The sequence below is a fragment of the Ovis aries genome, chromosome 26 (assembly GCF_016772045.2).
Source record: "Ovis aries strain OAR_USU_Benz2616 breed Rambouillet chromosome 26, ARS-UI_Ramb_v3.0, whole genome shotgun sequence".
NCBI classification, from domain to species: Eukaryota; Metazoa; Chordata; class Mammalia; order Artiodactyla; family Bovidae; genus Ovis; species Ovis aries.
Genome location: NC_056079.1, coordinates 12,984,995 through 12,996,887, shown reverse-complemented (window position 1 = coordinate 12,996,887; position 11,893 = coordinate 12,984,995). Strand labels below are relative to the sequence as shown.

The following is an 11,893-nucleotide window of genomic DNA, read 5'->3' as shown; positions in this document are numbered from 1 at the left end:
AGCATCTTTTTCCTCCTCCTCCTTCACGGTGATAAGGTTTGGCTTTGTAAGGGTACATTTAACGTTTTTTCTAAACTAGGCCATGGACAGAGTTTTCTGTGAATTGCACACTGATGAACAGGCTGTCTGGCCAGCGGACACCACAATTAGAAAAGAAAATAAAAGGTATGATCAACTGGGTTGCAGAGAAATCAGTACCCCAACAACTGCATCTATTTGCATCTTCCACCCCCAAAACACAAAAGGAATCCTGGCTGGCCCAAGATATTTTTAAAAAATATATATAAAACACACACACATTGGGTTGGCTTTTATTGGAATGCCTAGATGCAATCTATAGTCATCAAGTTATGGAAAATTCAGGTCACATATAAAGTTAAGAAGGCAAATGAAAAGAACAATACAAATCAGACAAAATTTACATCTCAAAATATCATGAAAGCATTTTGACTGGCTTTGCCTAAAATACTTTGAATATCAATTTCTTTTTTTGTAAGCTAATTCTTCTCATTATACAGCCCCTTCCCACCCTCCCAACTCTTAGAAAAAGGTCTTTTGTTTACATATTCCCCAAGGTCACTATTTCTTGTAAAAGCATGTCCAGATCACAAGTCTTTTTAGAAAGAAATAGGCTCATTATACCCACTAACAAGACACTAATTGGGTTGATTTGACTTCACCTAAAATAAGCACCAGGAGAAGACTCCAAATCTGTTATTTATCGGTGCCAGTGTGAAGGACCAGTCCACGTCAAGAGGAGGATAAGGTTATGATTTCACTTCCGTCATGTGGTACAAGCTTTTTTCATGGTCAATACATCTGAAATATTTCTGAGAATGTAGACTCAGAGCCTATTTCAACCAAAAGTACTTACAGCATGCTAAATACAGCCCTGCAGAAATGCCATGGAACAGAACTGCAAACACCTAAGTTAACAGTTAGAAAATAAAATGTAAAACAGAGCCATGTTTGTGTGGTTTGAAATCTCAGAGTTGTCTAAACTGGGGCTTCATAATACTCGCCAGAGGATTTCCAGGATAAAAAATATTACTGCTAATCTGTGCTTTCATTCTAATAAAATATCAGCATTCATTAGAAGATTAATTACTTCGGTATGCTCTACCAAATACACAAAGACAGTAATAGCACTGATACTGTAAATTCAGTAGCTATTTTGAAACTTTCCCAGCCCATCTGTTTAATAAACACGCCTACTGTGCAATTTAGAGTATGTGATACATACAAAGCAGTTAGAAAATTAATTTTCAATACATCACTTGAACCTTTATATTTACGACATGTTCACTTGCTAAGTTTTATCACCATTGTACATAGAGGAAAACAGTGTGTACTATAGCTCGATGAACTGAGAAAGATTTTCTAAAAATATTTTTGTGGCTGAATTTAGTGCTCACGAAAGAGACGTGCCAGAGTGGCTGAGCCGCAAGGAAGTGCAGATGCTTGGCGCACCTGCACGCGGGCGGTAGGAGGGCACAGCTCTCAGCTCACTTCCAGCGGACCGCCACCCCTAGCTTCCCCGAGATGGAGCAGAGGCTGCCATTCAAACCAGCTCCGAGTTGGCTGGGTCATCTGGGCTTACAGGAGCTTTTGATCTCCCCTTTACGTCCCTCTTTGTGACCTGAGGGTCCAAACTCGAGACTAGCTGAGTGACCCTGACCTTCCCTGTCTGGATGTCTCACGCTGCTCGGTTTCCGCTAGCTTGCGGAGATCTTAAGACATGCTTAAGGTGACGACTAACTACATCAGCTCCTTTCCTGCTCACAAAGCATCTGATGGGGCTCTTGCGCCTCCATCATGAAAAGAGGCTCCCAGGAAGGTAACAGTAAAACCCTGGGGTTAATGGTATCAACTCCCCCATAGACTTTTTAGGGGCGGAGAGAGGGACAGTGCCTCCTGCGCTGTTTTATGTATTTTTGGGTTTGTGTTTCGTGGCTTCCGTTACATTCCACCAGCCTTCGTTTTCTACCGTGCCTCTTAGCTGATAATGGTTGAGGACACTGGCCTGATGAAAAAGAGGAGGAGGAGAAAGGAGAAGGTCTCTGATTAGCCACCCACGTAGGATCGCACAGTCTATCCATCTAGTGATAGAAAGTTGCACGTTTTTTTTTTTTAAACCTAATACAAAAATATTAACACTTCTGGACATTATAGGCATAAGTCGTTATATCTCTACAATATAATAATTTATACTGTACAGCTATAACAGATAACAAAAGGTGCAATCCTTTTAAAAAAATCACACAGTTCACATGTTTTTATCGTTTTATTTTTTAAGTATAAACTTTTTAAACACTTTACATAAATTAACTCCTCTGAGACTAATATCTGATGTACAGTAAATTGTAATTCATATAAAAATCCATAAACAACTTGTCTCACATAATTTACAAAAAAATCAGGGTTTCCTTTGCTTATCAGTGACAAGGGTTCTATTTGCCAGTTTTCTTCCCCCCAAGGCAAACCACATAAGCATTGTAAAATTCCTTAGAAATCCCCGCCCTGGCAGCAGAAGTCACATGTGCCAATGTCCTTTTACAAACCAGCACAGGGAAAGCAGTTGGGTTGTCTAGAAACAGTAACTTTGCCCCACATTTTAAAATTAACAGATATTTATCACATCCTATGCAGAGAGACTACTTTTTTGTAAGCAAAGGTCGACAACGGTAATACCTGGAAACACTGTATGCCTTTCTACCTTCGTCAGATACAGTGCCTCAGAGAACAAGATGGCCCAGAAGCAAAAGGTTTGGGCCACTTTCTTTAATGATCTGTTTTTCCTTGGAATACTTTCAGTCCAACTGAGTGCAGCGATATGCATATGTAAACATATTCTTTAAAGCCGATCACCTTTTAAGGTCATTCAGAAGGAAGTCTTTTGTTTTCTTTTTGTAGATTTTTTAAAATAGCAGTCTGATTCTCCCGGAAGGCTCTTCGGTGCCGGAGAGTCCCCCTCGGATTGTGCTACAGACAGATCTGAGCAGAGGTGGGGGAATGGGGCGGTGCTGGGGCTGGAGGGGCAAGTGGTGCCCCGCCGGCTCAGTCCCCGCAGGGGTGGTGGCGGCGGCGCGCGCCTCCCTGCCGCCGGCCCGGGGGTTACCTCTTGCCGATCTCGCTCTGGCGGAGGAACTGGATGTTGTTGGCGCTGTCGGCCAGCTCGGGGTACTGCTCCACCGAGAGTACGTAGTACCCGTCGTAGCCCTGCACCTTGCCGGCGCTCAGCAGCTGCCGCTTCTCGCCCTCCGTCCAGAGGCGCGCGCCCTCCTCGCCGTCGCGCACGCGCTGCTGCTCGCGCGCCCAGGCCCGGGCGAGCGCGCGCTGCCGCGCCTGCTCCAGGATGCGCGCCTTCTCCTCGTCCAGGGTCATGCCGTAGCGCACGTGCAGTGCCAGCGCGCCGAACTGCATCTCCACGTCGGCGAACCTGCGAGTCCTGCCGTTGACTACGGTGGTGGACTGTGACACGGTCACGTTGATGCCATTCTCCAGCGCCTTGCGGCCGCTGGTCAACCGCAGAGTGCCCAGGTCGCTCTCCGGCGTGCTGGTCTTGATGAAGTAGTGCGTGTCCTTGCCCTCGATGGTGAAGTGCAGGTTCTCCAGGTAGAAGGCGTTGTTGAGCACGGCCGCCACCTTGATGCAGTCCTCGTTGGCGATGTTCAGCACGTTGGTCTGCACGCGGCCCTGGCTCACGGCCAGCATGACGCCCTTGCCGATCAGCGACTTGACCGTGGCGAACCATAGCCACGACGGCGCGCCGCTGCCTTTGCGCCTGCTCACCTGCACCTCGGCCATCTTCCCCAGGGACAGGAAGGCCTTGGCCTGCCTCGCCACTTGCTGCTGGACTCCAAAAATGGGCTGCAGAGAGAAACAGACCCACAGGATGGGTTAGAGAACAGTCGGGCTCTTCTGGCCCCAGGGAGCCAGGCTTCCGGGGGGTGCTCCAGTTCTGGGCAGAAATGAAACGCGGGGGAGTGGGGCGGGGGGTGGCGGGGGGTTGTTGATTGAAACCTCAGTAGGTTCTTTAGACGGAGAAGGCAATGGCACCCCACTCCAGTACTCTTGCCTGGAAAATCCCATGGACGGAGGAGCCTGGTAGGCTGCAGACCATGGGGTCCCTAAGAGTCGGACATGACTGGGTGACTTCACTTTCACTTTTCACTTTCATGCATTGGAGAAGGAAATGGCAACCCACTCCAGTGTTCTTGCCTGGAGAATCCCAGGGACGGGGGAGCCTAGTGGGCTGCCGTCTATGGGGTCTCACAGAGTCGGACACGACTGAAGCGACTTAGCAGCAGCAGCAGCAGCAGCAGCAGCAGCAGCAGCAGCAGGTTCTTTAGAAATGAAAAGGCTAAAAAACCCTGGGGGGAGGAATGCACTCAAGACCCTGCTGCCCTCAAGTTGATCCCAATATGTTTTGAAAGGTAAAAAAAAGGTAACTCCATCAGGTATGTGTCAAGAGTTTTTTAGTTTCTAATGTGGGTGAAATGGGCTTCCCTGGTGGCTCAGTGGTAAGGAATTCGCATGCAATGCAGGATTTGCAGGAGACTTGGGTTCAGATCCATGTGCCAGGAAGATCCCCTGAAGGAGGGCATGGCAACCCACTCCAGTGTTCTTGCCTGGAAATCCCACAGACGGAGGAACTTGGTGGGCTACAGTCCAAAAGGTTGCAAAGCAGCTACAAGACTGAAGCGACTTAGTCCGCACACATGAAGGTGGGCAAAATATTCAGGTTTTTGCCTTTTCTCTTTCTGTTTCTAGATACCCTTTTCCCAGGCTCACCCCATTTGGGGAACCAGCTTACCAGATGGTCCTTCCCAGTTTTCTCCATAGGTTGGTGAGAAAGTGCCAAAATGCAGAGGAAGGTTGCAAAGCCTGGGGGGGCTCCAGTTGGATCACCCAGTCCCACTTTAAGCTAAAGTCCCACTTTAAAGCACATGCTTTTAATTTACTTACAGGCGTGTGCTTTAATTTAGGTAAACTCTGTACTGTCTCCCGGTGAACAGAGCTTTCAGCTGAATTTGACTGTATAACTGACGGACTGAAATGGGCCAGGATGAGCACACAGTGGGCGGACAGCTGTCAACGAGTGTTTATCGCTTTAGGAAAACATTTGTTTTTTGCAGACTGAGGGACAGTGGGCCTTCTGCATTCACAAGGGTTTTAAATTGGGGACATCTTAGGCATCTCTTAGACTACCAGATGTTCCTCTGGCCAGCATTTTCCCCAATTGGAAGCACGTGTTTCGTTTGCAGCGGTGAAAGACACATTTGTTTTCTATTCTCCAGGCATCCTTGATGTCTTTGCTGGCGATTCCCTAAGCTGTCCTTATGGTGCACTTCTTGTGACAGAGAACCTGAACTGTATGGAAAAGGCTGCCTAGGAAAAAAGGTGGCAAATCCATTTGTACAGTATGACTTAACTGTTTTCAGACATGTTGGAAAGTCATCTGCAGTTATTAGCTGCTCAAAGGTATTAGCAAACTTAGGGATGTCTTCATGGCACTTGATCAGTGCAGGTATATTTGCAATTAGCAATGTTAAAATGGCTCCCAGGTCCCAGAAACTGAATGGGTTTTGCCTTTTAAATGTGAAGGTGACATCTGAGAAAGGAACTGCTTTTAAGTTAAGTATGAAACATGTACCAGAAAGCAGAGGTATTGGCTTTGTGTGTATGTGTATGTGTGTTTTAGCCAGGCTTGCCTTTTTGTTTTGAGTTATTGCGATTATAGGAAATTGCTCAAGGGGGGAAATTAATCTAAGAAACACTGTGCTCTCTTCTTATCATTATGGGGTAACCCAGTTTCTTGATCTTTAATTATTTTTGCTTTAAGCTAGAAATTCTGATATTTTGTTGTTGCATTGCTTTCTGATCTCTGAATGGTGGGAATTAAAAAGTGTCATTTTGTGAAATGGCAGCTTTGATTTCGCAATTTTCCATTCTTTCTCCTTTTATTTCTCAGAAAGGTTCCAGGCTTCCTGGTCTGTTAGTTTCAGGAAAATTTCATAAACACCTAGTGGTAGGTGGAGCTTTACCGGAGGCCATTTTATTTTTAATCTTTTTCCCTTGAAAACATGGCTAACATTTTAAAGAAGTAGAACTTTGTGGCATTGTTGGTGAGCTGCTAATTTGTAACATGAATTCCCTGTCCTCCTGTTTATTGTATCTTTGCCTTAAGGTCCCGAATCTTATAAATGTGCATTCCTGGGGTTCTCTGTAGAAGCCCTGCACTCAACAACGAGCTTTCATATTTTATTACTGTTTGATAATGTCTTTCTGTTTTTATTAGCATCACTAAAAGCAGACTGAAGCCTGTTTCACAGGCCCCTGGTCTGCTGAACAGAAATGCAAGACAGAAGTGGTGCTTTCTTTCCTGAGTCAAAAAAAAAAAAAAGTCTTTGGTCCCCAGGGAGTCTGATTAAACAGGGGACTATAAGGCACAGGCAAGCCCTTTGTCACCCTTCATAGTTTCGCTTTTTGTCTCTTACCGGTATATCATCCCACTGCTGACTCTTCACGAGTTCGTAAGAAGGCTCCGTTAAATCAAATTTGGGCACAGGGAATCCAGGAATAGCATTGTGCAGATGGAAGCCAAAGGTCACCAGCCAGCTGTTAACATCTAGGAAAAGAAGGTCCAAAATGAAAGGCTTCCGAGTTCACTTTGTGCTTTCCCACCCTGAGAACCTTACCTGAAAACCCCGCCTTCACAAATGGTAACCTGAGCAAGAGCTCCTGTTTGCCTCTGCCCTACAATTAAAAACACTATTTTCAGACATGGTAAAAATACCTTCAGTAGCAGAAGGAAGTGAGGCAAGGGCTACAGACAGTGTGGATAATAGAGACTCACTTAGACAGATGGGTACCCAGTCCCACCTGGAAGTTGCAACCCGTGCTGGTAATAAGTATTTTTTTTTTTTTAAAGTTGAATAACAATGCCTAGCAGTGTGAAAGAGACATGGTTGTTGAACACAAATGACATCTGTAGTTAGTGAAGGCTGGTCTTAACTAGAAGTCCTGTGTTATTAGCATTCCAAAGTGGCTGCCCAAGGATATGCAAGTTTCCACCACCCATTTTCTATTAATAAAAACCCCACATCGAGTGTATGAAAATCAACAGTCAACTCTTAATCAAAGATGAATGCCAAAAGCTGGCCGAGGGCACGGAAGTTCTGATTCCCATCAGTTCTGACTTCAAAGGCTCACTGCACACAGGTGGAGACAAACTTTTAAGGGAGAGAAGCTGGAAACCTTTAAGATGGTATTTTAAAATATTGCCATGTGACTCCAAAAGCCATTACACTGAGAATAAAGCTTTTATTCTATTCTGGAGGTTATACTGTTACAGAACTACTCAGCAGGCTTGCAGCTTTATGAGTACAGTTGGGTGTAGATTATTTTATATATTAAGCACATTGCTGGAAAATTTGAAATTGCATTTCACCTAATATATTTTATGCTGTTCCATCTCTCTTTTGATGTTTTTCAAAAAATGCTGCTGTGGCATTCCCTGGTGTCCATGTTGCTAGGAGAGGATGAATTCAGGAGCGGTGGGTTGCCAGCCTCTCGGGCAGCCACTGTCAACACCTCTTAAATAAGCAGTGGGGGACTGCTCGTTGGAATGATGGAGGTCACTTGCTCCCTGATTCCTTCTCCAGGGCACCAACTCACACCTCTCTGTCAGGCTGGCAGGTCCCTTTCTGCAGGCATCATATAGGCTATAAACTTAGTGGTATGTTCCCTCTTTTTTAAATTAAAAAAATATTTATTTATTTGGCCAATATTTATTTATTTGGTCTTGGTTGTGGCACTCAAGAGCCTTCACTGTGGCCTGAGCTGTCTAGTTATGGCAAGAGGACTTAGCTGTGCCAGGGCATGCAGGATCCTGGTTCCCCGACCAGGAATCGAACCAGAGTCACCTGCACTGGGAGGCAAATTCTAAGCCACTCAACCACTAGGGAAGTCCCATCCCTATTTTAAATGGAAGGCTGGTGGTGGTGGCGGTGGAGAGAGAAAAACCCCAAGTTTGTTGCGTAGGAGAGAAGTGATATATGTGTGTGCATGTGCATAAGATTGGAGGGGGGCATGGTTTATGTTTTAGAGGAAATTTTTGAATGGGGTTAGAGGTACTCCTACTATGAACGCTGTCTGTGAAGCAGTGAGAAATCAGAGGCTCTTAACATGCTGAAGGTTAGTGCCCAGATACTGGGACATGAATGCAGATGTGTACTGGGGAACCCTGAAGGAGAATACCCATTTGGGTGTTGCTGAGTCAGGATGCTGACAGCAGGGACTTGGAGCGGGTTCGTTGGGGAGAGAGCTAGGCGAAGCTGGAGACAGTCTGCGGAAGCGGGAAGCAGATGTGAAATGAACAGGGGCAGTATTTTGAGAGCTGTACTGAGAACTGAGAAGACAGAACATCCTGGCATGCTTCAAATATTGAACAAGGAGAGAGACAGCCAGACGGAGCATCTAACACGAGGCAAAAACAAAACAGGAAACCCCAAACCAAACCAAACACAGAAAAAGAAAACGGGGAATAACCTTCCTCTAGGAAGCATAAACAAGGGGGTTAATTATGGCAGTGTAACTCAGGAATAAAGTGGAAACAGAAGGGCTCAGCGTCCCTGGGGCCGAGGATGAGTGGAGATCTCTGCTCGCTGAAGGGAAGCCCTGTGGACTGTGGGTGGAAGCGTAAACTTGTGCAGCCACCAAGGAAAGCAGGATGGAGGCTCCTCACAAAGCCAAGACCCGAATTCCCATGTGATCCAACAGTCTCTCTTCTGGCTAGTTATCCCCCAAATGCAAAAACACTAATTTGAAAAGATACACGCTCCTCTGTGTTCACTGAAGCATTCTTACAATAGTCAAGATAAGGAAACGCCCTAAGTGCTTATCCATAGATGAATGGATAAGGAAGAATCGGTGTATGCCTATACATACCTACACACACAATGGAATGTTAGTCGCAAAAAATAAAATCTTTCCATTTGTAACAACATGGATGGATCTTGAGAGTATTATGCAAAGTGAAGTAAGTCAGATGGAGAAAGGCCAATACTGTATGATTTCACTTGCATAATTTTTTTTTTTTTTGGCTGCACCACATGGTGTATGGGATCTTAGTTTCCTGATCAGGGATTGAACCCCGGGCCCCCAGCAGCAAAAGTGTAGAGTCTTAACCATTGGACCCCCAGGGTATTTCCCTAATTCCTCTGAAACAAATGATCAAACCAAGCATGCAGTAGAGACCGGAGTAGTAGTGGCTACCCGGGGGGAAGGAGATGGGGGGAAGGACAAAGTGGATTAAGGGCATCAGCTTTCTGGTGACAGATGTTGAATAAGTTTTGGATGGTACACTGTAGTGTATACAGAAGTAGAAACGTAATGTTGTACACATGAAACATACAATGTTATAAAGCAGTGTTACCTCAATAAAGAGTAATGAAGCTTATTTCAGAGAACTAGAGTTTTGCTTGGGCTTCCCTGGTGGCTCAGATGGTAAAGAATCTGCCTGCAATGCAGGAGACCTGGGTTCGATCCCTGGGTAGGGCAGATTCCCTGGAGAAGGGGATGGCTACCCACTCCAGTATTCTTGCCTGGAGAATCCCATGGACAGAGGACCCTGGTGGGCTACAGTCCATGGTGGTCCAAAGAGTCGGACACCATTGAGTGACTAACACTTTCACTTTTTTTCCACTACTTCTTAAAGCAGAACTGCATGTTATTGTATTTTATACCACAAAGTAGGATTGCTATCCCCATTTTATTGTTGCGGAAACAGACTCATAAAGTCATGTGACTTGTCTAAAAGGCACATGACCTGTTGTTGGAGAGGCATTCAGATTGGAACTCCAGTTTGGGGGCTTCAAGGTCATATTTTCCGCAACCCCCCCCCATGTCCCTTCCCTTCAAATGGCATGCCTAGATTCCATGTCATTTCAGGAAATCTGTGGTCTTGTGCGCTGGCTGGCAGAATAGGAAGTAACAGACTATGTCCCAGTGTCCCTCTACTGGGTTCTCCTTGGTTTCACTGAAAACATTAGACATTCGATTTTTTTTTAAAGACATTTGATTTTGCAGGAGAAAGGCATCAAGTTAAACCCCCAGCAGTTATTTTATGGATTCAGTGATTAACTCAGTACTTGAAGGAAAAACAATTCTGCTTACCTGTGATGTAGTCTTTCACATCATGGATTTTGCTTGCTGGGTTGTTATTCCTAAACATATACAGGTTAAAGGGAGCTGGGTCCTTCCCAATTCTTTTCCAGATTTCTATGTCAGGTGTTGTCCACCGTCCTGCCAAAATGTCATAATCCCTTTCTCCAAAATGGATTAATTTTGTGAGTGGGTCATACAAGCCACCGTGAAATCCAATTACCAGCTGGAAGTCAATATTGGAGTCGAAATAGATCTCACCATAGGCGGTGTACTGAATCTGTTTGAGCATAAGCCCGTTGCTACTGAAAACAGCCAGGGGTGTCCCTGTGTTGTCTGATGCGATGTAGAATTCATCCCCGCTGCTGATTTCCATGGCAAAGAGATGTCCTTGGAGATCATAATAGAGGGAGGTGATCTCTGAACTCGAGTGGTTGTAGACATGAGTAATTCTGGTGGGGTAAGTGAGGTCCGCATAGAAAAACTGCAGGTGCTGTCCCAGACTGGTCTTGCTGGACACGCGCCTCCCCAGGCCATCGTAACGATAGATCACCGTCCAGCCGCTGCCTTTACTGTAGACGCGGGTCAGAAGGCCCTTGGAGCTGTACTCGAAGATCTCGGTGCCTCTCTGGCGCAGGAACCCATCCTCATCCAACCGGTACTGAACGTCACCCAGCCGGGTGATCCTGTCTCGCAGGTCATAGCGGAGCGGGGTCAGCCGCGCGCTGCTACTCGGATTCAGCAAGTGGAGATTCCCATTCAGGTCGTAGTTATAACGCCACATGATTTTTTCATTCAGGTAGACCGTCTGGAGCTGTCCGTCGACGTCATACTCATAAGCGTACTTGGTGGTGTTGGCGAAGGGCCCTATTTTAATCTCTCTCTTGGTTACCCGACCCATGTTGTCATACTGAATTGTAATCCAGTACATGAGCGACCTGAATATCTCATACTGAATCTCCTTGATCCGGCCGTGGGCATCAAAGTGCTTTGTGTAAGTCATGACAGCTGTGGAGATGATCTGGTTAATATCGTAATAGATGACGCCGAATTTTCCGAACTGCTCCACTTTGCCCGAAATGTCGTCGAACTGATAGAGGTCAATGGGCAGGGGAGTCTCATTGATAACACCCTGCATGCTGGTCACCCGAAAACTGTTGTCATAGCTGTAGTCGAATCTCGCGTTCACCATCCCGTCTTCGCTGAAGCGGAAGATCTGTCTGTCAATCAGGGGGCCGATCTGCCTGTATCTAATGGTGCAAATGAAACCATCGCTCTGGAGGTTTACTGTTTTGAGGACTCCCGCCGTCTCATCGTAAGTGAAACTGACCCGCGTACTGTCGTATAAGATCTCTGAGAGCCTGGTCTGCCTTCGATACTTGAATAAGACCCTCCTGCTGGTCCCCAGGAAAGCCGTCTGCAGAAGCAACCCCTCCTCATTGTAGTCGGTGATGACGGAGGCGTTGCTCTCCGGGGGATTGTATATGTTGCGGTAGTAGCCGATGGAGCGGATGGTCTGCATGGTGTGGCGAGCCACGCTGGGCATGGTGATGGCAGAGAGCTGGTCCCACATGTCGTATTCAAAGATGTACTGCCGCTGGCTATGGAGCAGAAGCACCATGGACTGCAAAGAGGGAGCATGCCATTAGCAGATATTTGCGAATGAGGGGGCGGGAAGTAAAAGTAGATGTAGTGACCACAAAGACGCAAAAATAGTCCGCCTGAG

General features: G+C 46.1%; 1 protein-coding gene across 13 annotated transcripts in view; it reads right to left on the bottom strand.

The window, feature by feature from the left end:
- Window positions 1-295: 295 nt before the first annotated feature.
- Window positions 296-11,893, bottom strand: part of TENM3 (teneurin transmembrane protein 3) — a 2,757,765-nt gene continuing 2,746,167 nt past the window's right edge. For all 13 annotated transcript variants that reach the window (XM_060406900.1, XM_042241437.1, XM_042241441.1 and 10 more), the window contains 3 exons: window positions 10,180-11,791; window positions 6,501-6,631; window positions 296-3,870 (listed from right to left, as the gene is read on the bottom strand). In XM_060406900.1, coding sequence (XP_060262883.1) covers window positions 3,115-3,870; window positions 6,501-6,631; window positions 10,180-11,791 — 2,499 coding nt within the window. In that variant the 3' untranslated portion in view covers window positions 296-3,114. The remainder of the gene's footprint in view (window positions 3,871-6,500; window positions 6,632-10,179; window positions 11,792-11,893) is intronic.